Source organism: Herpailurus yagouaroundi, unplaced genomic scaffold, assembly GCF_014898765.1.
Source record: "Herpailurus yagouaroundi ecotype Mexico unplaced genomic scaffold, PumYag 161, whole genome shotgun sequence".
Classification (NCBI taxonomy): Eukaryota; Metazoa; Chordata; class Mammalia; order Carnivora; family Felidae; genus Herpailurus; species Herpailurus yagouaroundi.
In genome coordinates, this window is record NW_024412402.1 from 17,570,902 (window position 1) to 17,598,570 (window position 27,669).

General features: G+C 42.3%; 2 protein-coding genes across 6 annotated transcripts in view; one reads left to right on the forward strand and one right to left on the reverse strand.

Annotated features, from left to right (window-relative positions):
• The window catches only part of FAM118B (family with sequence similarity 118 member B), a 48,546-nt gene extending 27,300 nt beyond the window's left edge, over positions 1–21,246 (forward strand). For 2 of the 5 annotated variants that reach the window (XR_005792983.1, XR_005792984.1), the window contains exons 3-9: positions 871–1,123; positions 10,206–10,433; positions 12,544–12,672; positions 14,022–14,307; positions 18,216–18,328; positions 20,389–20,448; positions 20,712–21,246. Coding sequence is in view for 2 of the 5 variants with exons in the window: in XM_040483478.1 (XP_040339412.1) it covers positions 871–1,123; positions 10,206–10,433; positions 12,544–12,672; positions 14,022–14,307; positions 20,389–20,448; positions 20,712–20,725 (970 nt within the window). In the remaining 3 variants the exon portion in view is untranslated. The remainder of the gene's footprint in view (positions 1–870; positions 1,124–10,205; positions 10,434–12,543; positions 12,673–14,021; positions 14,308–18,215; positions 18,329–20,388; positions 20,449–20,711) is intronic. The other 3 variants (XR_005792985.1, XM_040483478.1, XM_040483479.1) reach the window with 3 other exon arrangements.
• Positions 21,247–21,494: 248 nt separating this feature from the next.
• SRPRA (SRP receptor subunit alpha) lies at positions 21,495–27,476 on the reverse strand. Its single transcript, XM_040483475.1, has 14 exons — positions 27,239–27,476; positions 26,526–26,609; positions 26,092–26,255; positions 25,748–25,911; positions 25,346–25,505; positions 25,058–25,211; positions 24,742–24,833; positions 24,518–24,636; positions 24,298–24,384; positions 23,838–24,010; positions 23,538–23,751; positions 22,957–23,120; positions 22,771–22,869; positions 21,495–22,604 (listed from the first exon to the last, which is right to left on the reverse strand). The coding sequence occupies exons 1-14, from the start codon at positions 27,353–27,355 to the stop codon at positions 22,476–22,478; spliced, it is 1,920 nt and encodes a 639-aa protein (XP_040339409.1). The 5' UTR covers positions 27,356–27,476; the 3' UTR covers positions 21,495–22,475.
• Positions 27,477–27,669: the final 193 nt, after the last annotated feature.

Sequence of the window (27,669 nt, forward strand, 5' to 3'; positions counted from 1 at the left end):
TATAGATTTCTTTTCTGTCTGGAGTCCATGTTTTTTGAAATTCAGTGTTGGTTTAAAATATAAGTTAGTAGGGGCGCCTGGGTGGCGCAGTCGGTTAAGCGTCCGACTTCAGCCAGGTCACAATCTTGCGGTCCGTGAGTTCGAGCCCCGCGTCGGGCTCTGGGCTGATGGCTCAGAGCCTGGAGCCTGTTTCCGATTCTGTGCCTCCCTCTCTCTCTGCCCCTCCCCCGTTCATGCTCTGCCTCTCTCTGTCCCAAAAATAAATAAAACGTTGAAAAAAAAAATTAAAAAAAAAATAAAATAAAATATAAGTTAGTAAAACTCAGCTGGGCTGTAATGTGATCAGCTCTTTTCCTACTGTTAGTGGGTTTTTTTAGGTTGAGAGAACTATGAGGGAGAAAATTGATTTTGAGAGTGCCTTTTAAGATTCCTGAAATAGGTTTTTCAGCAAGTCTTGGCACAAAATTCTGGTCTTTTTGCTTAAGATACTCAGAGAGGATGGGGCACCTACCTGGCTCAGCTGGTTAGGTGTCTTGACTTTGACTTGGGTCAAGATCTCACGGTTCTTGAGATCAAGCCTCACGTCGAGCTCTGTGCTGACAGCATGGAGCCTGCTTGGGATTGTCTCACTCCCTCTTTCTCTGCCCCTCCCCCCCCCCATGCACGCACACGTGCCCTCGCTCTCTCTCAAAATAAATAAACAAACATTAAAAAAAAAAGATACTTAGGAGAGGTATCAGAAACTAGTACTTTATCCTCTTTGCAATTAAGAAAGTGATAGCTGAAAACCGTGATTTTCAACAGTCCTTCCGTGTGCCTCCTCTTATCTGTTGGATGTTCCAATCCTCTTCATTTGGTTGACTTTTTCAGGAAGCTGCTTCCAAGCTTAAAAACTAAGAAGCCCCGGGAGCTCGTGCTGGTGATCGGAACAGGCATTAGTGCTGCAGTTGCCCCTCAGGTTCCAGCCCTAAAGTCCTGGAAGGGGTTAATTCAGGCCTTACTGGATGCTGCCATTGATTTTGATCTTCTAGAAGATGAGGAAAGCAGAAAATTTCAGAAATGTCTCCATGAAGACAAAAACCTTGTCCATGTTGCCCATGACCTTATCCAGAAACTCTCTCCTGTGAGTACCCTCCTGTGTACCCTGGGATTTGATATTTTTTGAAACCATGGCACATATGCCAAATGTAATAAGAATATTCATTTCTAGTTTATAGATTTGCATAACATTTTGCTCTTTTACAACATGTCTGTTTATGGACCCTATTCAGGGTAGTTATCTTGACCCATTTGTGTGTGCGTGCATGTCTGTGTGTGTGTGTGTGTGTGTGTGTGTGTGTGTGTGTGTGTGCGCGCGCGTGTGGTTGTGGTGGTGATGGTGGTGATGATGGTGATGATGATGTTGTTTCTGAGTGATGTGGAAATGTTAGAGTTCGGAGCCAATGGCCAAGAAAGAATTCTTGAGACATCTTTGGTGCAAAAAGGTGGTTTTATTAAAGCACGGGGACAGGACCTGTGGGCTGAGGAGCTGCACTGGGATCGTGAGGGGTGACTGATTATATATATACTACTTGGGAGTTGGGGGAAGTAAAGATTAGGGGAAGTTACCAAGGGGACTTTCATATGCTAAAGAAGACTCACAGGATCCTGAATGATAAGGGCCTCCTTGTATTGTCTTCAGCATGCCTTCAAAATCAGGATTCATTTAATATATTTATATATTTGCAAATAATAGAGTAGCCAAAGCATGTTGTAAATCTTTTCTTTAAAATTAAAAGAATTTATTTTTTAATATACGTCCAAGTTAGTTAGGATATCGTGCATTTTAACATTTTTGTTTATTTTTTAACTTGCATGTTGTAAATCTTACTAAGTCATATTTTTTAAGAGAAAGAAGAAACATTTTGAAGAAAAATGGTTCATGACTCATTTCAGAAACTTAGTATGTTTTACGTCCTCTTTTCATTTCCTTATCCTTAGTTGTGATAAACTGTTACTAACCTAGAATAATGTAAATAAATAATAGGCTTTTAAAGGGCTCATGTGACCTCTGTCCGGTACCATATACAGAAATGAACTCAAAATGGATTAAAGACCTAAATATGGAGCTAAAACTATAAAACTCTAGAAGAAAACAGATTTAAAACTTAAAGACTTTGAATCTGGCAGCAGTGTTTTAAACATGACATCAAAAAAGTACAAGTAACAAAAGATAGATAACACTGCACTTTACCAAACATAAAATCTGTTAGGCTCAACGGCCACTATCTATAAGAAAGTGAAAAGAGAGCCCCCCAGAATGGGAGAAAATATTAGCAACTCCTGTATCTTCTAAAGGTGTAGTATCCATAATATATAAAGAAGTATTATAACTTAACAATAAAAAGGCAAATAATTCAATTTTTAAATGGCAAAGGACTTGAATAGACATTGTTCCAAGGGAAACGGCCAATAAGCACACGAAAAGAGGCTCCACATCAGACGTCATTAGCAGAGTGCAAATCAGAACCACCTGAGGTGCTACTTCACTTGGGCCAGGACGGCCAGAGTCAGACGGTCAGATAATTAAGTGTTGGCGAGGATGTGGAGAAATTGAAATCCTCATGCACTGCTGGGCTTGTGAAATGGTGCGGACAATGTGGAACACGGTCTGGCAGTTCCTCAAACAGTTAAATATAGAGCTACCATCTGACCCAACAGTTCCACTTCTGGATACACCCAAGAGAAATGACAACATGTTCAGACAAAAACTTACAAGCAAACATTGATAGCATTATTCATAATAGCCAAAAGGTGGAAGTAATCCAGAGGTCTGTCAGCTGTCAAATGAATAATCAAAATGTGGCATATTCATACAATGGAATACTACTTGCCAATAAAAGGAAATTCAGTACTGATACATGCTGCAGCATGAATGATCTTAGCATAATGTATGCTAAGTAGGAGCCACTTACAAAAGACCCCATACTAGATGATTCCATTCATACAGAATGTCCAGAATAGGGAAACCTGTTAGAAAAAGTATAGTAGTACTTGTTGAGGGCTGGAGCACGGATGGAGGGCAGCTGGGTGATATTTAAAGAGTACCTGGTTTCTTTTTGATATGATGAAATGTCCTAACATTGACTGTGGCGACAGTTGAGGTATCTGTGAATCTAAAAATTATCATTGAATTTACACTTCAAATAAGTGAATTGTACGTCATGAAAATTGTATCTCAGCACAGCTGTAGAAATAAAGGTAAAAGGATAGAAAACAGGTATGATTCAAACACTGATCAATAGAAAGTGAGAGTGGGTATATTAATATCTGATAAAGTACACTTGAGAACAGGGAGGAAAGACTTAAAACATAATTTCTTAATGTCTAAAAAATAATCCAAAATACTATCATATAAAGAGTCAATTAAAGAGTATATAGCCAGAAAATACAAGGGAAAATGTTATTGGAAATGTGTCAGCTAATTAATTTAAAAAATGTTATCTTTCTGGGGGAGAAAAAAAAAAAGAAGGAAAGAGAACTCATGAGGAAAAAGAGTACTGTGTCCGACTAGGAGGATTGGTCTGTGGATGAAGAAGTTCTGTTTCCAACTAGGATGTAGTGTTGTCATGCCCTCTATTGTCTTGGCCGTAGCCTTCTCTAATCCATCACCATGGTCTCCTGAGAACAGAAAACATGATTTTGCTAGCTGGATGAGTTATGATTGAAAGTAATGAGATTTGAAGTCAGTGTCATTAAGTGTATACCTACCAAATGTACCAGACTGGGGTCACTAATTATCTTTGGATGAAGATTTATTATTAGCCTCAAAGTGTAGTTGTGGGTTAGTGTCAGTTGCATTAGAGGAGCAATTATCAAACCTTTTGGTCTCAAGACTTCCTTTATACGCCTAAAAATTTTTGAGAATCTCAAACAACTTTTGTTCTTGTGAAGTATATCTGTCAATATTCACTGTATTAAAAATTGAGAAATGTTTAGGGGCACCTGGGTGGCTCAGTCGATTAAGCATCTGACTTCAGCTCGGGTCATGATCTCACCGTTCGTGGGTTCGGGTCCCGCATCGGGCTCTGTGCTGACAGCTCAGGGCCTAGAGCCTGTTTGGGATTCTGTGTCTCCCTCTCTGTCTGCCCCACACTCACTCATGCTCTCTCTCTGTCTCTCAAAAATAAATAAACGGTAAAAAAAAATTGAGAAATGTTTAAAATACTAATTAACTTAAAAATAGCGATAAACCAGGGCACCTGGGTGGCTCAGTTGGTTAAGCATCTAACTCTTGATTTTGGCTCAAGTTATAATGTCACAGTCCTGGGATTGAGCCCCACGTCGGGCTCTGTGCTGACAGTAAGGAGCCTAATTGGAATTCTCTCTCTCCCACTCTGTGTACCTCTCCTTTGCTCAAGCTCTCTTTCAAAATAACAAAGTTTAAAAAAAAGTGACAATAAACCTATTACATGTTAACATAACTAACATGTTTGTGAAAAATATATTTTCCAAAACAAAAATAAATTAGTGAAAAGAATAGTATTGTTTCACACTTCTACAAATCTCTTTAAGGTCTGGCTTAATCAAAAACAGTTGGAGTCTCATATCTGTGTTCTATAGTGTGTGTTGTTTTGGTGTAAGTATGTGGAAAAAATCAGGTCTCACAGATACGTAGTTGAAAAAGAAAGTATTTTAATGGTCTTTTTAGATAATTATAGATATTTATTGTTGATAGTACCCTAAAAACTAGGTAAGTAGTGGCTTCCTTCCTTAAGATTAATAGCAATAGGGAATCTGAAGTCAAATCCATATTAATAGGAATATGCAATCTGAACTTCTCCTATTTTGTTGCATTAAAATCCGTGATCCATCTTGCATTTATTTATTTTTTTTAATTGTTTATTTTTGGGAGAGAGAGAGAACGAATGTGAGCGGGGGAAGGGCAGAGAAAGAGGTCGACAGAAGATCCAAAGTGGGCTCTGCGCTGACAAAAAAGAGTCCAGATGTAGGGCTCAAACCCGTGACCGCGAGATCATGACCTGAGCCGAAGTCAGACACTCAACCGACTAAGCCACCCAGGTGCCCCGCCATCTTGCATTTAGGATGAATCTTTCCCCCATCTTTCACCCTTTTGCAATATCGTGCATTTGTCATTTGGAAAATATTGGTTCGCTGAGTTATATATATCTTCTAGATACTGACACATTTCACTACAGCGTCACCAAAATTGCATCCATTAATGACACCACCCATCCCTCACAGAGGTATCTGGAAGCAGTCGAGCTCATGGTGGCAGAATAAGGTTTTCTAAAATTCTGGTTTTTGCTTGAAAGCTCAACTTTTGTCATTGGCAGCCATGGCAGCAATGCTCCGTTGTTTTCCTCGAAACGGCAGGCTCACTTTATTTTTGCAACATTGCCTGAGAAAACCCAAATCTGAATAACTGTAGTGTGTCTGTCATTCATTCAAGTAAAAATAACGTTTGATGAGAACAGGTGGCCAGTTGAGTTTACAGCTCGGCCACACAAGTGTTTTGCCAGGAGACAGCCATCATACTTCAGTCTGCAGCACCTGTGCTCTGTGCAGAGCTCCTGTTTCTTCACACAGACTCTTAAGCAGACATGTGCTCAAGGAGCAAGGTTTAATACAGTTAGTAATTTTTACTGTTTCGTTAAGGGCATTCTTAAGGGAAACTGAGGTTTTTTTCTTACTGTAAGTCTTTGGTAGTGAAGAATACAGTGATCACTGGCACAGCTTGGTTCCACTGTCTGGATTCACACTAAGGCACCAACAGTTTTACCCACCATTGCTTTTGTACCATCAGTGCAAATATCAGCACAGTTTAAAAGACAAAAATCACCTTAATATTATTATGAGAACAATTTTACTTTTCAGACTCATTAAAGGATCTTAGAGATCCATGGGGTCCATGGGCCACATTTTGAAAACCACTTTAATAGAGGATATGTAAGAAAAAAATAACAGGCAACCCAGAGGCTTTAAGAAAAAGATACACTGGGGCGCCTGGGAAGCTCAGTCGGTTAAGTGTCCGACTTCGGCTCAGATCATGATCTCATGGTTCCTGAGTTTGATCCCCCGCATTGGGCTCTCTGCTGTCAGCACAGAGTCTGCTTTAGAATCCTCTGTTCCCCTCTCTCTCCCCTCCCTCACTCATGCGTGCTTTCTCTCTCAAAATAAATAAATAAACTTAAAGCCAAATTTTAAAAAGACACACACACAAACTTGGAAATTTGAACACTAGGTATTTGATATTAAGGAATTTGTATTACTGCTTTTTTTTTAGGTGTGATAGGTGGTATTGCAGTTTTGTTTTCTATGTAAAGGGGAGTCCTTATCTTTTAGGGAACTGTTGAAGTACCTGCATGCAATGATGTTTGGGAATCGCTTCAGAAGAAATTCCACGAAGGGGAGAAGGTGGCAGGGGTGTGGTAGAGGGGAGCTTAGATGAAATAAGATGGGCCATGTGTGGTAATTGTTGAAACTGGATGATGGGTCTACAGGGGGCATTATGTTCTTTTTACTTTTACATGTTTTGAAAATGTCTTTTTTTTTTTTTTTTTAAAGAATCTAACAGCAGTAACATGGCAGGGTTAATAGACCTGTCTACTGGGCCAGTTTTTTGTAAGGCGGTGACATTGTGCATTCAATGCAGAGAACTTGGGTTTCAGAATCAGACTTGGCATTTAAATGAACTAGGACCCTGGGAAAATCACTGAACTTCTCAGAATCTATTTTTGCACCTGTAAAAACTGGGCTAATACTACTTAACTCATGTGAAGAACAAGTGGGATAATGTACATGAAGTGTTTGGCACATAGTAAATGTACTATAAATGGTCATAACCTTCGTTGGAAAGAGTCAGGATTTTGTTTCTTACTGTATCTGGTATCAGAAAGATGCGAGTTACAGGGTAAAAGGAAATGAAGTAGCACTGGATTCAATTCACTGTTTTAAATGAATGAGAACATGTCCTTAAAATTGTGTGGGAGTTTGGCATTTCCTTTGGACCATGGAACCTCCTTGTTTGTTTTCATTCCTTTGTCTTTGCTTAGACTGCTGGTGGGAAACTTAGTTCTAGGGTCACATGCTTTCAGGGAGAGAAGTGTTCGTTTTAAAGTCTGAGGAAATCAGTACAGCTGCAGAAGTCTCTCTCGTTCCTCTCGGTGTTGATATGCAAGATGTGATAACTTAAAGGAATAGAACTAAGAGATAGCTGAAATAAATGACCTATAACATTTATTCCCAGGCTTTAACCTTTTGTATTTCTTTCCTTAGAAGCAAGGAACTATTCCATACCCATGATTACCTACCTGATTGTATACTCAGGTGTTTTTATCTGTGTGCGTAATGATTAACTGGCTCTAGAATATACTATTATATGACTTTGTATGAATCAGAGTACAAAATGAAGATATAAAGCACAATAAGGAAGTTTTTAAAATCAGTATAGTTTTTATTTCATTTGAAACTTAATTTTGCTTTTTTGAGTAGGTATTATGCACATTGCAGAAATCAAAATGATGTAAAAAGGTTTACATTATGTTGTGACATTTCACTCCCACCATGTCTTTGTCTATCTCCTCTTCCCACATTCACCCCTCCCCCATAGGTCACCACTCTTACTAGCTTTTTGAGCATCCTTCCGGTGTTCCTCTTTGTAAAACAAGCAAATATTCTTACCTCACTACCTCCTCCATCCCCCATGTCAACAGGTACATTCTTTTTTTATTTTTTAAATAGATTTGTTTTAAGATTATTTATTTTGAGAGAGAGAGCACGCACACACAGGGGGGCCAGAGAGAGAGAAAGAGAATCCTAAGCAGGCTCTGCGTTGTCAGCACAGAGCCTCATGTGGGGGCTCATACTCACGAACCATGAGATCATGACCTGAGCCGAAGTCGGGTGCTTAACCAACTAAGCCACTCAGGCACCCCAGGTACGTTCTAAAGGTACTGTTCTGCACCTTGTTTGTTTTACTTAACAGTATATCCTGGAGATCTTTCCATACCGTCTTCCTTTATATGGGTTCTTGGCCATATCCATCTCCTACATGTGGATACTTCGCTTGTTTCCAGTTTTTTACTACTACAGATAACAGAGCAGTGATAATCTTGTATATGTCATTTCATTTGTTTGAAGTATATCTGTGGGATATATTCCCCGAAATGGAACTGCAAGACCGTAGGGTAATTGGGTTGTAATTTTGGTAGATATTACAGGGGCATCATATTTTTGGTAAGTGTGATTATAGGTTCTTCACAGTTTCTGATCAGATCGTTCATTCTGATAAAGTGTTAGAGTCCCCAATTGGTTGTCTGTGGGTTGCTAGTATGTGATGTAATTATTAATGCCATTATGTAATGAAAATGGACAAGTTGAAAAACATGACCCACATTCTTAGCCACATAAATATGGTCTGTAGCATCTAGTTAGCCCTAGAAGAGGATCTTTGAGCACGCTGATGAATGAGAAGCCTGTCTAGTGGTAGATACAGCATGGAATAGTCATTGATAGACAAGATAAACTTCAGGGTGTCTTACCATCAAATACAGAGGTACTGTTTCACCCTTGTGCTCAAGTTTTTCTACAGTTTAAATATTTACCATTTATGGGGCGCCTGGGTGGCGCAGTCGGTTAAGCGTCCGACTTCAGCCAGGTCACGATCTCGCGGTCCGGGAGTTCGAGCCCCGCGTCGGGCTCTGGGCTGATGGCTCAGAGCCTGGAGCCTGTTTCCGATTCTGTGTCTCCCTCTCTCTCTGCCCCTCCCCCGTTCATGCTCTGTCTCTCTCTGTCCCCAAAATAAATAAACATTGAAAAAAAAAACTTTGTTTTAAAAAAATATTTACCATTTTTGGGTAGGAATAATTTTTAAAGAATGGATAGTTTTTAAAAATACCTGGAAAAATTAGGAAAAGAATTTGGCACATGGAAGTGTATTTTATGAATCTGCTTATGTGGTTCCATGGAAACGGATTTTTCTCTGAGCATTGTGCTATTAGAAAGATACACAAAGGAAACCAAGAAGGTAGGGGGACTACTTTGAGGAAAAGCAGAAGGAGCTCATTATCTACCTGTCTAGCTGCTAATGGCAATTGGTTGGAGTTTGAATGGGAAATATTGGCGCCTGTATGAACTAATTCTTGCTCTGATATTATCTACTGAAATAGTATTGCAGGAACAAGATAGGGATCAGGCATTTGTTGTAGCACATTACATAGTTACCTTCCCATTTGAAATTCCTGTGCCCCAGGGCCACTTTGTCTTTCAAGTTATAAAGCCACCTTCCTGGGGCGCCTAGGTGGCTCAGTCGGTTAAGCGTCTGGTTAAGCATCTGACTTCGGCTCAGGTCATGATCTCACAGTTTGTGGGCTCTAGCCCAGCGTCGGGCTCTGTGCTGATGGCTCAGAGCCTGGAGCCTGCTTTGGATTCCGTCTCCCTTTTTCTCTGTCCCTCCCCCACTCGTGTTTTTTGTCTCTGTCTCTCTCTCTCTCTCTCTGTCTCTCTCTCTTTCTCTCTCTCAAAAATAATAAACATTAAAAAAAAGGTTTTTTTAATGAAAAAAATAATAAAAATTACAAAAAATAAAGCCACCTTCCTACCTGAGGTTTGTATTATAGTTCCTCATTAGTTCTTGACATTTACATACATTCAGAATGAACCTGGGAAAGCACTTATTCAGATAAACCATATGTAAAGAAGTAGGATGTCTTTTTTGAACTCATTAGTGTTTGGTATTTTTAATAGTTGCAAAATGCATAATTTTGATAACCTTTGTTATACCCGAAGTATTTTTCCTAGCATACCTGTAAATGAATTCCTAAATTATACTAGGGGAAAAAAACAGGCAGAGAAAAAAGTAAGCAGTTTTTCTTAAATCTATAAGCATCTGTAAAAAGCACCCAGGATTAGAAAAAGAGACAGTAAACCACATTTTAGAGCTGTCTTTTAATCTATGAAAATGCTTAGAGAAGTTTTTTTTGCATATGATGTAATAGTACCGATCACTTATTATGTGCTAGGCATTGTGCTAAGCATTTGGCATGTATCATCCTATTTTTCTTATAACTCTTTGAGGTAGACAGTATTTTATCCTTATTTTAAGTACAGAGTGTTCTCTTCAAAAATTTGCTGTATAATTGTAATTAAAACAAATTAAAACAAAACACCTAGAATTAATTTTTCTCTTTCAAATCCCTCCCCAGAGAACTAGTAATGTTCGATCCACATTTTTCAAAGACTGTTTATATGAAGTATTTGATGACTTGGAGTCAAAGATGGAAGATTCTGGAAAACAACTCCTTCAGTCAGTTCTCCACCTGATGGAAAATGGAGCCCTCGTATTAACTACAAATTTTGATAATCTCCTGGAACTGTACGCAGCTGATCAGGGAAAACAACTCGAATCCCTTGACCTTACTGATGAGAAAAAGGTAAAAAGTAAAGGATTAGTCTCTTCTTTGGGCTAATGGGTTGTGTCTTCAGAAAAACTATTTTCTAGTTGGTATATTGTACATTTACTGGTATTTATGTCAAGGTAGAAAGGAAGATTCTTGTCTTTGGTTGGATTTTTATTTTTTTGGTTTTTGAGATAAAATCAACATGAAGTAAAATGCACAGACCTTAAAAGTGTTCAGTTCTGTGAGTTTTGACAGTTTCACCAAATTTCAAAGCAAGGTTATAAAAAGTCATTACAACTGTAAGATCTCTTTAACGTTTGCGAACATCAGGTGAGTGTAATACCGATTTAGATATCTTAGGATATATTCTTCATGACGTTATTGGAAATGTATGAAAACTACTTTATGATGTCTGGAGAGCAACTTTCAAGCAAAGTGATAGCTGGGTTAAAGTTAATGTTCAGTGGAAACCTTGAGAGCCTTTTTTTTTTATTATTATTAATATAGTTCATACTGTACCCAAGCCATTTACCATGATATTATGTTGATCTAGGTCAACTAATAAGTTGAGGCTTTTTTCTTAGACTGGTCACTTGAATTTGTAATTTGAACTCTAGCACCAATAGGAGATTCTGTAGATACACCAACATTTACCTAATTGATGAAATACGGTGAAGCCATGAAAGGGAAAATATTTTTATCGCCATAAAAAGATGTCAGAGACATGATCAAAGAAGAAGAAAAAAAAAAAAGAAAAAACCAGGTTGTAAAATGCCACCAGGTTTCATGTGCCCTGCTTTGTATTTTTGTAATTTTCCTTCTACACTTTGTTTTCCAAGGAACCTGTCTTTGTGTCCAACCTAGAGCCCAATAACTAGAGTTTGGATAGAAAAGTGTTTCACCCACTGGCATTCATTGTCCCAGTACACTGTCTTTGCCAGAGAAGTAGCTACAATACCATTCTTGAGATTTCTTGTGATTTTGCTGACCTTGAAGTCAGGTTTTGAAAGGAAATCAAATGTTAAGGCTAGTATCAGACTTGCTATTTTCTTTCTCATTTAAATCTTGGAACCTCAAGATTTGCTTTGTATTTTTAGTTCACACGAGGGCCATATTGAAGTCTAGTGGTTAAAGCCATTGACTGGTAGTCAGAATGGGGCCTAGTGATGTTCAGATTCAGTATCTCTCCGCCTGTTTACTATTTTTCCTAACCCATACCTAATTTCTCTAGAATGTTAAGAGAATAAAATTATGCTTTCTCAGGGTCTTGAGTAAATGGAACCATGGCATCCAGGTGGCTATTGTTATCATTGTCCCTAAGTGACTGTTCTTCATTGGTAACCTTTTAGGTAACTCAGGCGAGACCGAAGTGATTCTTGTGTTGCTTATCAGCTGCACAAGAAACCACCCTAAACGCTGGAGCTTCAAACATTTTATTTGCACATGATAATGTGAATGAGTGATCTGAGCTGGGCTTAGAGGCTCAGTTTGGCAGTCCTGCTGGTTTTACCGGTTCCCCACATGGTTGCAGTCATCCGGGGGCTAGACTAAGGCTGGGTGGTGTCAGGTGGCCCTTGTTTCCATGTCTGGTGGTACAGGCAGTGGCTGGGCCACACATCTCTAGTGGGCTAGCCAAGGCTGCTTCACATGGTAGCTTGGGTTCCAAAAGCAGCAAAAGAGAAAGGAGACTCATGCCAACATTTTTCAAGTTGCTGCATGCATTGTGTTTGCTAACGCCACGTTGGCTGAAGCAGGCCAGTGGCTGGAGTAAGTGTGAAAAGGGACTACACAGGGCCTGGATACAAGGAGGCTTGATATCTTAGGGATCATTACTGAAACAGTCATCCATAGCTGTCATGTATATCACCAGTGGTAAGAGCCCTGTCATTTCTGCAACTGATGATAAGTAATACCTAATTTTTGATGGCTACTTTCAAAGAGAAATCGCCAGACGTGCTACTATCAGTCCTAACAGCCACACCTCAAATGGAAACTGAGGCCACATTGGGTTTTGTGTTCTTGCCCTGTGATATAAAGAGTTATGTCAGCAGCCTGATCCATCAAAACAGTCTCTTACCCATGGGGACCTTTAAGCAGGTGCTCAGCCCTGCCGACCTGGTTGAGCTATATTTGTGTTATATAGGTTCTAGAGTGGGCTCAGGAGAAGCGGAAGCTGAGCGTCTTACACATCCATGGAGTCTACACCAATCCTAGTGGCATTGTCCTGCACCCAGCAGGGTATCAGAATGTGCTCAGGAACACTGAAGTTATGGTGAGTAGTGCTGATCTTGCTGGTCTCAAGAAGGCCTTCCTGGGAAACCTCTACATATACTGTTGGTCTTCATGGGATGACATTTTCCCTATGAGTTAAAACTGGAAGTTCAGACATTCTTTCTGTGCTTCTTAGCTTGTGGTTGTGCAGGCCATCTTAGGAATTTTGGAACGTCTCTTCAGGTATCAAGCCATAGGGTTTTACTTTATTCCTCATTGACAGCCAGCAGATGGCACTCTGTCATTGGCATCATCCTTGCATACAAAGAATACATTATTACCCTTCTTCATCCTTTGGTTTGTTAAAGTATTAATAACCCTCTCTCTGCCAAAAACAATTTATGTACCTTTTTGCGGACCAATCACTCCTAGAACATACATTCTAAGAGACTGTGTGTGAACAGGGATGGGCTTCTATTGAATTAACACACTGGCCCCCAACTCTCCAACTCTGAGACTGGTATATACTGGCTGTTTTCAGGGCTGGATGATAGTATCTTTGCATGATGCAGCAAAAGAAAGACCAGGAAAAGCATAAGGGACTCTTCTCCACCTGTACTTTCCCTGACGTTGGTTTTAATTGCATCCATCATTGACATTGAGTGATCTATAAGCAGAATCATTTCTGAAGTTTTTATGTACATATACACACATATTGATGTTCTAAGTGTCTTAGCTTTTTTTGAGCAAATCTGGTGATGGAGTGATCTTCTCTGGTGATCCATGGTTCAGTTTGTAAAGCAAAAAAAGAAAATATGATCCAGAAAATGGAAAGAGTAAGATATATTGAAAACTTCTCATTGCTTTATGGCCTCTGGGCACGTAGGTCTGACAAATAAACTGTATAGCCATTTGACCAGTGCCAACCCAGTGAAAGCCTGAATAGAGAGTAGTAGAATGCTAGGTAAAGATAAAATTTTCGGGGCGCCTGGGTGGCGCAGTCGGTTAAGCATCCGACTTCAGCCAGGTCACGATCTCGCGGTCCGTGAGTTCGAGCCCCGCATCGGGCTCTGGGCTGATGGCTCAGAGCCTGGAGCCTGTTTCTGATTCTGTGTCTCCCTCTCTCTCTGCCCCTCCCCCGTTCATGCTCTGTCTCTCTCTGTCCCAAAAAAATAAATAAACGTTAAAAAAAAAAAAATTTAAAGATAAAATTTTGGACTAGTCATCAACTTACCGGAATATACAGGATCAGACTCCTTTGTGAAATGAATATACCTTCTTAAATTTTCATTGAGTGATCATCACAGGCTCTAAATGTAGTAGTTGTGAGCCTGTTGACTTTTTTGTTTTTGACATGCCTTGTGTGTGTCTTCACAGTGTCATTTAATATGTCGTTTCTTTTCCTACAAGAGAGAGATTCAGAAACTGTATGAGAACAAGTCATTTCTTTTCCTGGGCTGTGGCTGGACTGTGGATGATACCACTTTCCAAGCCCTTTTTCTGGAGGCTGTGAAGCATAAATCTGACTTAGAACATTTCATGCTGGTTCGGAGAGGAGATGTGGATGAGTTCAAGAAGCTTCGAGAAAACATGCTGGACAAAGGAATTAAGGTCATCTCCTATGGAAATGAATATGCTGATCTCCCAGAATATTTCAGGCGACTGACATGTGAGATCTCCACGAGGGGTAGATCAGGTAAGATGTATTTTGACACTGAGAATAACAGCTTCTTTTATGTATTTGTGATGAGTAAAATCATTACAACACAAGGACTATAATCCCAACCATATTATGAAGGGAGATCATGGTTAGTCTTTGCGTTAGACTAAGCTGCCATTTAGATATTAGGAAAGTGGACCAAGACATAGTCAAGCAGTTTAATATAAAAGTGGGAAGAATAAAAAAATCAGCCTAATTGTCAGTGAAATGCAATTAAAATTTAGACTGCAGGGCGCCTAGATGGCTCAGTCAGTTAAGTGTCCGACTCTTGGTTTTGGCTCTCAGGTCGTGACCTCATGGTCTCATGAGTTCAGGCCCCACATTCTGGCTCTGTGCTGTGCTGGCAGTGCAAAACCTGCTTAGGATTCTTACCTTCTCTCTGTCCCTCCCCCAACTCATGCTGTCTCTGTCTCTCTCAAATAAACTTTAAAAAAAAAAAATAGGGGCACCTGGGTGGCTCAGTCCATTAAGCGTCTGCTTTCCTCAGGTGACATGATCTCATGGTTTATGGGTTCGAGCCCCGCATCGTAAGCCCAGAGCCTGGAGCCTGTTTGGGATTCTGTCTGTCCTTCTCTCTCTGCCCCTCCCCCATTCGTGCTCTGCCTCTGTCTCTCTCACAAGTAAACATTAAAAAAAAGTTTTTTAATAAAAAAGTAAAATAATAAAATTTAGATTTCGAAATCAAAAAGAATGATAGATAACTCAGTTCTGGCTACAGCTATGAGGAAAGAAATGTATTCACATCATGTTAGTGGGAAGGTAAAATTAGTACAGCTTTTCTGGAGGGGAAGTTTTGGAATATTGCTCAAAATTTAAAAACTTTTGACCTAGAAATCCCACTTGATGCAATTTATCTTACATACTTCTCCTAAGGAGATAATTAGACAATTGCACAGTTATACTGCATAATTGCATAGAGATAACAGGTGCGGGAATGTAATCAGTTTTGAATATAATGGCCAAAAAAAAAAAAAAAAGGAAGCAACCTAAAATATCCCAGTTAATATGGAATTTGCAAATACATCAGCATTTTTTAATTGATGAAACACAAGCCATAAGAGGGAAAATTTTGTTGCCCAAAAAGACATCAGACACTTAATACTGTGCATAAAGAACAGCAGGTTGTAGAATGCCATGGTCCGTCCTATTCATACAGAATTGTAGATGTATTCTATTTTTGTTTGTGTCTGTATTGAGAAATATCTGGGATGATGTTTATTAAATAAACTGTGGTTTCTTTTTGGGGTAGGATTTAAGGTGTTTCTTTTTTAGTATTTTTCTGTTAGCATTTCCAACAGTGATTATGTATTATCTTCACAAATAGAAAAAACACCTAAAATATTATTTGGAAACTGTTATGGTGGTATTAAATATAGAGGTTAGTGGTACCACTCGTTATTTTACCTCCAGCTTTTTTTTTTTTTTTTTTTTGAAGTTTATTTATTTTTAGAGGGAGAGAGAGCGAGTGAGCATGCATGCCCATAGGTGCAGGAGCGGGGCAGAGAGAGAGGGACAGAGAATCCAGGAACCCCTGCCTCCAGGTTCTGACAAAGCTAAATGGGGATAAAATTTGGTTTATTAATGGCTCCAGACAAGCTCCCAGTACCCTACAAAATGCAGAATTTTTTGGTATCAGCTAAATTGGAGAATGCTTTTTAAAACTTTGCTGTTGTGGGGCGCCTGGGTGGCTCAGTCTCAGTCAAGTGTCTGACTCTTGATTTCAGCTCAGGTCATGATCTCGGGGTTATGGGATCAAGCTCTGCTTTGGGCTCCTTGCTGAGCCTGGAGCCTGCTGAAGATTCTCTCCTTCTGCCCCTCTTCCCCACTCATGTACACTCTCTCTCTCTAAAATAAAAATCCCACAAACAACCCACTTTGCTGTTGTATGTAGTATATATTCTGAAAAGTGTATGTTAATATGTATTTTCATTGTCAATCTGAATGCATCTTAGGGGACCTAAGAAAGTACAGGTAATTTAATATAGAGAGGAATTTTCCTAAATCTGATATTCCCTGATTTCTTTTCTGAATCACATTGTTGCAAGTGGAATTCTCCTATAATGAGAATTCCACAAGCTCTTAGATATCAATGGCTATGCTTTGATGGAACCAGATTTGTAAAAGGCATCACCATAACTGAACACCAAAAACGGTATCAACCCTTTTTCCCAAAGACTGTAGAACTGTCCCCCCTCTTTTTTTTTTTTTTTTTAAGTTTACTTATTTTGAGAGAGAGAGAGTGGGGAAAGGTCAGAGAGATGGTGGGGGGGAGAATCCCAAGCAGGCTCCACACTGTCAGCACAGAGCCCAATGTGGGGCTTGAACCCACAAACTGTGAGATCATGACCTGAGCTGAAACCAAGAGTCGGATGCTTAACAGACTGAGTCACCCAAGTGCCCCCAGAAAACCTTTTTTTAATGTTTTTATTTTAATTCCAGTTATATTAGTTTCACATGTACAATATAGCAATTCATCACTTTCGTACGTCACCTGGTGCTCACCGCCACACATGCATTCCTTAATCCCCATCATCTGTTTACCCATTCCCTCATCCACCTTTCCTCTGGTAACTCTAAGTTGGCTCTCTGTAGTTAAGAATCTGTTTTGTGATTTGTCTCTCTCTTTTTTTTTCCTCCTTTGTTCATTTTTTGTTTCTTAAGTTACACAGGTGAGATCCTATGGTATTTGTCCTTTCTCTGACTTATTTTGCTTAGCATTATACTCTCCAGCTTCATGCATGTCATTGCTAATGGCAAGATTTCATTCTTTTTTATGGCTGAGTACTATTCCAGTACACACACACACACACACTCACATCTTTATCCATTCATCAAGTGATAGACACTTGGGCTGTTTCCATTTCCTGGCTATTGTAAATACTCCTGCTACAAACAGGGGTGCATGTATCCCTTGGAATTAGTGTTTTTATATTCTTTGGGTAAATATCCAATAGTGTGATTGCTGGGTCATAGGGTAGTTCTATTTTTAACTTTTTGAGGACCCTCTATACTGTTTTCCACAGTGTGTGTACCAGTTTGCATTCCTACCACAGTGCACAAGGGTTCTTTTTCTCTACATTCTCGCCAACACCAGTTGTTTCTTATGTTGCCAATATGACAGGTGTGAGGTGATAGCTCATTGTAGTTTTGATTTGTTTTTCCCTGATGGTAAGTGATGGTGAACATCTTTTCATGTATCTGTTGGCCATCTATAGGTCTTCTTTGGAGAAATGTCTGTTCATGTCTTCTGTCTGTTTTTTGTTTTAATTTGTTTGTTTAGTTTTTGAGAGAGAGAGAAAGAGCGCGAGTGGCGGAGGGGCAGAGAGAGAGGGAAACACAGAATTGGAAGCAAGTTCCAGGCTCTGAGCTGTCAGCACAGAGCCCGATGCAGGGCTCGAACTCGCGGACTGTGAGATCATGACCTGAGCTGAAGTCGGATGCTCACCTGACTGAGCCACCCAGGCACCCCTTCTGCTGGTTTTTTAATTGGATTATTGGCGGGGGGGTGGGGGGGGCGGGCGGGCGCCCCCCGTGTTGGGGTGTGTTGAGTTTTATTAGTTCTTTATATATTTTGGATACTAAGCCTTTATCAGATAGGTTATTTGCAGATATCTTCTGCATTTAGTAGGTTGCCTTTTAGTTTTGCGGATTGTTTCATTTGCTGTGCAGAAGCTTTTTATTTTGATGTAGTCCCAATATTTTATTTTTGCTTTTGTTTCCCTTGCCTCAGGGACATATGTAGAAAAAAATTACTACGACCAATGTCAAAGAGGTTACTGCCTGTGTTCTTTTGTAGGATTTTTTATGGTTTTTAGAAAATCCTTTCAAAAGACAAACCTTTGGGTTTGTCTCTTGTGAAAAACAATTTGCTATTCTTTCTTTAGGGATGCATTTTCTCCTGTCCTGCCATGCTTCAGATTCTTCTGTTGTTGGCCCACACTTAGGACTTTTCAGTAGGCTTTTCCACTGAGCATATTGTATTGTCATCAAACAAGAGGTACCTACCCAAGCTCTGCATATTTCTCTTGATCTGCATTTTGAGACCTTCTACCCAGGGATGATGCTAAAATTAAAAGCAATAACAAAATCCCCCTGTTCAGCTGTTCCTGTTAAACAAAATCTTTTCTTGACAAACATCATTAGAAGTGTTGTAGAGTGGCACAAATCCTGTTAGCTACATGGGCTTCCTCCCAAAGGGGCTTTCCCCAAAGTTATCACTCAGTTGGGCATTCTGAACTTCCAAAAATGAAGGATTCTCAGTATGAGAATATTTATTCGAGTGGTCAGCTTGAGTTTGTGATTTGAAATCGAGCAGAGTAGTTTTAGGTTAAAAACATTATTTCATTTTGAGACCAGTCAAGCTTATCTTCCATGCTTGGTTATGATTTGCGTTTTTGTAGATACATCCTAATAAGAGGTCTTTTGCTGTTAACACTGAAATTTGCTATGTTCCTGGCATTGTGCTGTGTACTTGATTTTGCATAGTGAAAGTTACTTGAATTCAAATGATTCTGTAGGACCTAGTACATTCATTTCAGAAAAATCAAGTAATGGGGAAGGAAAAAATAATTCTTTTATAATTCATTATTGTAATACAAGCAGTTATTTTGGTATATTTCCAATTAACAATTTTCCCTGTGGATTTTTTCATAGCTGTAAACGAAGTATACATAGTCTTGGTACATTTTTTATTCAGTGGTACATCTCATACATTTTCCCACATGGCTAGTTTTCATAACCACTATTTTTAATGACTCTGTTATACTCCAGTGTGGATGTTAGTTTGCCTAATTTTTGCCCTGTGTTAGCCATCTTCTACTTTTTTCTAGTTTTTTTTTCTATTGTAAGTACTGTTATGGTGAATTATATGTTCATCCTTGCAAGTTTTCCTTAGGATGGGTTCTCAGTATAATTACTAGTCAAAGGGAATGAGAATTTTGGTGGTCGGTAACTGTTGCTAAAGTTTTTTTTTTTTTTTTTTTAACATAAGTAGGGGAGACGGGATTTGGGGTGGGGGGAGACTCTTAAGCAGGCTCCACGCTCAGCATGGAGCCCGACACGGGGCTCGAACCCACAACCCTGGGATCATGACCTGAGCTGATATCAAGAGTTGGACACTCAACTGAGCACCCAGGCATCCCTCTAAAGTTCTTTTTAAGATGGGGGAATATCAGTACTAATTTGTATGTGTGAATGTTTTTATTTATTTATACTCTAAATGGTCATAATTCTGACTAGGGTTTTCTTCCATGTGTTCAAACTTTTTTCCTGCGCTATTATCTATCTCAGGGCTGTCCAATAGAATTTTCTGCAGTGATAGAAATATTCTGTTATCTTCCCTGTCCAGTATTGTAACCACATGCCACATGTGGCTGTTGAGCATTTGAAATGTGGTTAGTGTGACTAAGGAACAGAATTTCTAACATAAAAGTGTATAGCCACGTGTGGCCAACAGCACCTTACTGGACAGCTCAGATTTAACTCATTTTGTGTTGTCAGAGCGTCTGCTCCTTTTCACTCTTCTACTTGGTTGAGTTTGCTCACTTGCATGCTGCTCCCCATCTCCATCCCTGGATTTTTACCTAAACTTGGCCTTTTTGAGGAGTTAGGGACAACATTTAATGTTTTCTTTACAGACAGCGTTAGTGCAGACTTACTGCTGACCTTATTTGATGTAGTCTGAAGACTAATCCAGTTCATTCTCTCCACCTCCTTTATCTTCCTCTGTGATGTGGTCATTACTAAATAATGCCATTCTTGTTAGACCATATGGTTTTATTCCCCATTAGTTGCTTGGTTTTCTTTCTACTATTAAGAGTTGGGGTTCTGGGTGGCTCAGTTGCTTGAGCATCTCTTGATTTAGGCTCAGGTCATGATCCCAGGGTCATGGAATTGAGCCCCGCATTGGGCTCCACACAGCATGGAGCCTGCTTGGGATTCTCTCCCTCCCTTTGCCCCGTCTCCCATTCATATGCTCTCTAAAATAAAAAAAAAATTTTTTTTTTTAAAGTTTTGGCTTCCCAGTCTAATGCTGATTCTGATGTGCATTCTGTTTAGCAGGGATGGTGAGAGAAGGTCAGCTCAATGGCTCGTCCACAGCACACAGTGAAATAAGAGGTATACTATTTCCTGGTCTGTTTGTCCGCTTTCTTGGCAGAAAATGTTTTCCTGGGGTTTGGTTAAGACCTTGGAGAATGACTTCTCTCTCCTACCTGTTAAGGAGTCTGTATTTTCCTATCGAGTCTATCACAAGATTCCTAGTATCTGTGATGTCTTGTCTTCTGACGGGTTAAGCTGGACTTAAATATTTATCTGCAGCTTTAGATGTACACATCAGTTTTGTGAGACTTCATTTTATTCTCTTTTCTTTCTTTCCACAGACTGTAGAACATGAGAGGGCTAGAGAGCTCATCACCATTAGACCAAACCGTCAGGCCTGTGGAGAGTATTTAACAAGTAAACTTATAAGAACCCAACACAGCTCCGTGGAAGTACCAAAACCCAGCGGTTAAAGGTTGGGGGGGAGAGTTGGGGGTAGGGGGTGTTCCAGCTCAATCCTTCATGCCCACTGGTTCTTGATCTTCTGCGTCCTGTTCCAGTTCAAGAATCCCCAAGTGACAGTGGGACCCAATGCAGCTCCCCCACCCCTGGGTGGACATGCCTGTGTCCACACAGCAGATCAGTGCAACACCTCCACTGACTGTGGCTACAGCCCTGCATGAAGGACTTGGGATCTGGATGCCATGGGACCGCCATGGCCCTTGTTGCAGTTTTGTACTCTATACTTGGTTTTTCAATTAAGCTCAATGGCTTTTTTAAAACATGACTCGAAGCTCTAGTTTTCTAGACCTTTTACAGTGTACAGTATTTTACATAACTGAGCTGTATTAAAAGCTTGTTCATTTACTTCCCAGGGCCCTGGCTCTACTTTTAGAGTCCCTTTAGAAAACAAACCTGCAGAGGCATTAGAGGAGCCTAGTTTTTGTCCCTTAATTTAAAAGTGCTCTCCTTTCACATTGAGGTGGGTGATCTTGTTCTCTGGACAACCATTCGTTACCAATTCTTGTTTTATTTCCCTTCGTACTACAAGGCCCAGAACCATAGTTAGCGTGATGTGAGATCTTAGCTTTAAATCCTATGTAAAAGAATTCCGAGACATAAAAGGCAATTTATTTATGAAATTTATTTTCTTATATAAATTATGTATTTCTCTGGGCAGACAGCCTTCACCTTATTGCACTAATAGCACATCTGTAATACCAAGCTACAGGACAAGTCTTAACAAGAGGTTTGTATTCTTCAATGTAGCACTTGTCTACCAGGCACTGTAGAGAGAAAAAAGAGGAAAAGGCAGGATCCGCTCAAGTGGAGAGTGGGGTGGGGGAGAGGGGCAACTCGTCTACCCTTCTGACAGTTGGTTTTCTCCCAGGAAAGGGAACATGCAAAGCTTACATCTGGAGTTTGGGAGCGGGTAAGAGTTGGAAGGCTGAGAAGCCCAGTGCAGCACTACAGCTCAGCTCCCTTTAATTTTGAGAAGCAGGAACTCCTTTCATTCATTTGTAACAACTCACTCTGGCCTCTGCTGATGCTTTGAGGAAACAATGGGGATGGGGACATCATCAGAATTAGCAGCAATTAAGAACAGGCCATACTCTGCCACAGTGTGGTGGGTATCATCTTGGTCCCCAGGGACCTGAAAGCTATGTATCCAAGGGAGAACCCAGATTTGGCTCTGGAAGTCTCTTAACCTATTCGAGCTAGGACTTCAGACTGCTCGTTGTGCTCATACATCCCTGTGACAGTACGAATTAGCAAAGCTCTGATGTTGGGCTCTGCCGACCACTGGCCAGAGCTATAGTGAGGCTGAGTGTGTAGGCAGAGTGAAGGGAATGCCTGGGGGGTGGGGGTGGGGGGGCTGTCAGGGAAGGGGGTGATGGGCAGTGACTGTAACATGATTAGGCCCTCCTTGCAGGTGGAGGCTGGGCTGCCAGGGAGTGGGGCAGGGGAGCTGCAGCCCCTGGAGCTCCCCTCACCCTGCCTCTGTACTACACTGAAGAGAAGTCGCTCACATACTCTAAAGCACATTCTTGATGCAGGGGGCGCTTTGGGGGGAAGCAGTGATTTGGTTTTAGGCAAGAGCCACATTAAGCCTTCATGAGAGCAGCCACCACAGCCTTAGCGTTGAGACTGCGTAGGTCACAGTAGGTCTGGCCAGTGCCCACAAAGACGATGGGTTTGCTTGTGATGTAGGTCATAGAAATAGCAGCTCCCACCTGAAGTGGAGAAAGGGGATACCCAATCAACTCAAGGCCGCTTCCTTTTACCCCCTCAGTAATAGGAATCTTTGGAGCCAACAACATACCCTTATAGCATCAGCTCCCTTGTAAAGGCTGCCCTTCCTGCCCCCATCTCACTCTATTCTGTATCATCCATATTTACCTTGTCATCAATGGTATCGAATTTGGTAAGGACGATGCCATCAATGAGCCGAGGTGTTTGAGCCATAGAATGGTCAGCCAAGGCTCTGTTGAATTTGACCTATAAGGGAGAAACATGATATAACTGTAAGAAGCACCCAACTGTCCAAAGATAAGGCTGGGAAAAGAACTAGGCCCTAGCCCTCACCAGCTGGTCCACGGCCTCATTGCCTACTAAGGCCTCCCCCACAAACAGCACCAAGTCGGGTGTGTTGACAGTAATGAGCTTAGCCAGGGCAGTCATCAGAGGGGCATTGTCTTGCATGCGGCCAGCTGTGTCCACCAGCACCACATCAAAGCCTTGGTTACGTGCTAAAGAGAAAAAAGTGGTCAACTCAAAACATCTGGAATATCCTGTTCATTCCCAGCTTTCTCTCAAGAAGTCATAACCTGGCTGTATTAAAAGCCTATGTGTTTACTTTCTTGGGCTCTGGATCTGGCTGTAAGGTTATATGAGCAAAAAAACTATTCTGTGCTTGGCAATCAAGAACATTCAGGAAAAGATGGCAACAGGATAGAGGAGAGCAAACAGGTTTCTTTGGTGGGAATGTATTTTGCCTGCAGCTAGTACTCCTGTTACCCAAGGCAGAGCACTGCAAGTTCCCAATCCTGACTTGTTACAGAGCAGTAAGTTGGTAGGAGGGTAACCCTGACCTTCTGCCAATCCCAAGGAAACCCAAGGAGGAACGGGGCCCACACAAGCTCCCCCACGCTTTCTCTGCGCCATACCAAAGGCAATCGCTTCCATGGCGATTCCAGCAGCGTCCTTGCCGTAGCCCTTTTCAAACAACTGCACCATAGTGCGGCCACCGTGATTCTCTGGGGGGTGTAGGGCACTCAAACGCCGGGTGTGTGTACGCAGCTGCTCCACGGCCCCGGCACGAAATGTGTCACAGGCCGCAATGAGGACACTGAAGCCATTCTCTAACAGCCAGAAAGAAATCTGTGGGAAAAAAGCAAAGAAACCAGTCATCTAGAATGAGAATTGCTAAGACATGGAGAGTGAAGAAAATGGGGAGCTCTACTGACCTTGGCAAGATTAGTAGACTTCCCCACTCCATTAACACCGCAGAAGGTGACAACGTAAGGGCGCTGATGACGCTGGGCATCCATGATATCCCGCAGCATGTCAACACGACGCTGTGGCTGCAGAATCTGTACCAGGGACTCCTGTAGGGCTTGCTTTACTGTGGAAGTCACCGCTAAAAAGGGAGGTGGATCCATGAAACCCAAGGAACGTACTCGAAGAACACCCAACACCTAAGGGAGCTGGGACCTTGTCCCAGGACTCCACACCATAAGTGATCGTGTTCCAAGCACTTAAACTCATTTAATTGTGATAACTCTTAAAGTCTAAGTTCTGTAATAGCCGTTTAGAGGTGAAGGAGTTTGCCAGAAGCCATACATCTAGCAAGAATGGAGAACAATGCTCTTCACCTCCTAGTAAGTGTAATCCCTTGAGCACTTTCTGGTTTAGGGAGATACTTACTGCTGAATGTCCCCATCACCTTCCCTTCCAACTTGTTGGCCACAGATTCACAGAGCTGGACTGCAATGTCTGCTGCCACATTCTTAGCTGGAGAGACAGGAACAGGTGTGAGTGCCACGTCCACAGTAAACAACCCGTGGTACAGCTGAGAGTTCTAGGTGGTTCTACTCTCCACCATCTCTGTCCCGTACACACGAGTCCACCTGTTCTCAGAACTTACCAATGAGATGATCACGCATCTTGTCCAGCACAGATTCCATGTCTGCACGACTCAAGCTCTTGGACCCCACAAGGCCCTTCAGCATCCCAAACATGCCACCCAGAGTTCCCTTGGTAGCACTGCAGGCACAGGAAGTGATGGATATGTATAAAGCCAGCGGGCAGGAATGAAGTTTCATCTGTTCTGGAGCCATACCTCCCACTCACCACCTGAAATTCCCCTACCTAGGTTTGGTGGAGTTTTGAGTGGCCCCCTCATCCTCTGAGCTGCTGCAGTCCAGATCCTGAAGCTGCCCCCCAGGCCCAGTACCTCGAATCTGGAGGGTACAGGGAAAGGAGTAAGAGGGGATCAGGAACTCTCGAGAGCTGAAGGGGAAGAAGCCCAGGATTTACCCTGTCCTCATTCCATCTCTGATTTGGAAAACTCCAAATGTAACCCACCCCTTCATTCAAAGCAACCAAAGGTACTACCCTCCTAGTCTCTACCTCCTCCCCAAATGCTTACTAATGGTAACTCTGACTGGCCCCTATTGCCTCTTACCAAGTTGATATCCTCAGGTGGGGCAACCTCAGGGGCTCCGTTGGTGGTGGGGGTGCTATAATCCAAGACTTCCTTGTTTGCACAGCCACCCAGAGCCCACACCCGGGGTGCTTTTTTGCCCTTCTCCTTTGGAGCATCTGATTTCATGGACTTGCTGTAAAGGGTTACAGCACAAAGGGTTACGGTGAAGTAGGAAAGGAAACATCCACTCAAGAACCAGGGATAAGCGCTCCCTTGCCCCCACTGTGGCTAGATAACAACATTTGTGGTGAAAGTTAGAATGCTCACCTGGACTTCTCCATACCTCTCCCATGCTTCTGAATGAATTCCTCTCGCTTCCTACGTATCAGCTCTTCTTTGGAAAGTTCTACCCCATTCTCAGGCCCCACCAGGAGACCTGACTTTTCAGCAGGGACAGCTTTGCTGGTAACCAAAGGGCCATCAGAACCTGTCAGGAGAAAACTCACTGGAGAAAAACAACCAAATTCCTACAATGGGAAATAAAGTCTTCCAAATCCTTAAGAGGAAACTAGGGGCAAACACCTTGGGGATCACAAGGACGGGATGATTAGGTGATGGGCATCTGAGCAAGGGAGGTAAGCAACGACCAAGGGAAAGATGAGACCATTTCAGTCCATACTATCACATTAACTTTTCATGCCCTGCTATGTCCAAGGAGCTCAAACTCACTCTCCTTCTTGGCCCCCTTGTTTTTTTTGCTGTTCTTTGCTTTTTCTTTGGGTTTTTCACCCCGTGTCTCAATCATGGACCTCACAGGTTTCTTGGCCTTTTCAGAATCTTCAAATTTCTTCATGGTTGTGGGAGCACGGATCTTACTGCTCTCCTCTGCTTCACTAGAAAGAAGAGAATGATCAAAGTCCAGAGAAAGGACCCTCACACCAAGAGCCCAGTTACAACTGGACAGCAAATTCCGTGTGTTCTGATAAACAATTTACTCCCCTGGAACCGCCCTCAGGAAGGAAGGGAGATTATCAGGTCATGGAAATCAACTGTGCAGAGGGGAGGCCTCTCACCGAAGGAGCCGCAGGAAGTCATTTTGGAAATCAAAAGTGCCATTCAATAGACTTAAAGCACTTTGCTGTTGGATCTCTGTACGGTACTTGTCCCGAAACAGCCGGTGCACATCATCTATCAATTTGTCTACATACGTCAGCGTTAGGATCTTCTGAAAACCAACCTGTTCAGGGAGAGAAACAGAGCCAACAGATCTGCTTACAAGCCAGCTCACTCCAGGCCTCCAGAGACTGGCTCAGCGGCCTGGCACGTTTCCCCGACCTGAGGGGCAGCCAAGGTCTCTGCCTGGGCTCAGGAGCGTCTTCCCTTTCCCCCTCCACTGTCTGTCTTCTCAGTTACTTCACCGTATACACTGGGCTCAATTAATGAGGGTTCTCTTAATCAGGATTAAAGAAAAGTGTAATCATTATCCTTCTAAAATAGCCCCACTTACCACAAACACCAGCTCAAACTGGTTGTCCAATTTGTACTTGAGTGTGAGTGCCTCATGGGTGAAGGAGTTGTTACCTCCCCTTTCCTGGAAGAAAAAAAAAAAAGTAGAGTTCAGACTACCCAGAAAACCCAGACTTGAGCCCCTCAAGGATCACCTATGGGAAAGAACCAGACACTTCCCTCAAAGTCAAACCTGTCGTCCCCAGGACAAGAGGATGCTGGGGCACTGCTCTCTAGCAGCATCCCATCAGGGAGAAAAGGAGGTGCCAAGTTGGGGGGAGGGGGACGGTTAAGAGGAAAAGAGGTTAGAGGGAAAGACACGTGGGAGCCAGAAGAGAGAATCACACAATCAGATTTACTAGCAGCTGTACGCTATTTACAGCTTTTTTAAAAGCGTTTTTCCATGATCTCGCCCAGCACCCAGCCTTCGACACAACAGAAAATTAAGCTGCTAGGGGGTCAATGGAGGGAACTATGGGAAATCTCAAGAGACGCCGGGATTCAGCTAGAGTCCCAGAGACGGAGGGGGAGGGGGCGTCGCAAAGTTGCTAGAGGTCCCAGGGGAGCGGGAAAGAGAAGCGGAATACTGGCAATGAGTGAGTGGCCAGTTTGGGGTAGGCGGAGAAGGTGGGAGGAGGGCGTGGGATCAGTTGAAGGGGCTATGGACCAGTTCAGGGGGTCGAGCCCGTAGTTCTGATCCCGAGGGGGCTATACCTGCAGCAGCACAGAACGAATCAACGCATTAACGGGCCCGGTGCATGAGTCGCTCACGCCCTGGAAGCACCAGAGCACAAGCCCGCCTTTGGAGAAAATGGTGAAGAAGTCGAGCATGGCGGCAGCGGGAAAGGAGCCGGGGCCGGCGCCGGGAACTCAGGCCGCGATCGCCGCCGCTTCCTGCTGCGCCAAGCTCGGGACACGTCACACCAGCGGTCCCGGAAACCGGCTCAGCCGCACTTCCGCTCCGAGCTGCTGTGTTCTTTCTCCGCCTCCGCCCGAGGGCGCGCAACACTTACGCAGGCGCCAGGCTCGCCAATGGCGGGTGGGGGCGGACCTGGGCGGGGCTCTCAGAGAGGACGGCCTACAGCGCGGAGGGGCGTGGCCCTCAGGACCCGCTGGCCAATGGGCGCGCTCGTCTGAACGGCCTG

What these genes read in the sequence shown, in the direction of transcription:
- SRPRA (XM_040483475.1), bottom strand. Translation starts at nt 27,355, where the DNA reads ATGCTCGACTTCTTCACCATTTTCTCCAAAGGCGGGCTTGTGCTCTGG. An exon ending in TTCGTTCTGTGCTGCTGCAG is followed by an intron (nt 26,610 to 27,238) that starts GTATAGCCCCCT and finishes TTTTTCTTCCAG; the next exon opens with GAAAGGGGAGGTAACAACTC. An exon ending in ATGAGGCCGTGGACCAGCTG is followed by an intron (nt 22,870 to 22,956) that starts GTGAGGGCTAGG and finishes TCTCCCTTATAG; the next exon opens with GTCAAATTCAACAGAGCCTT.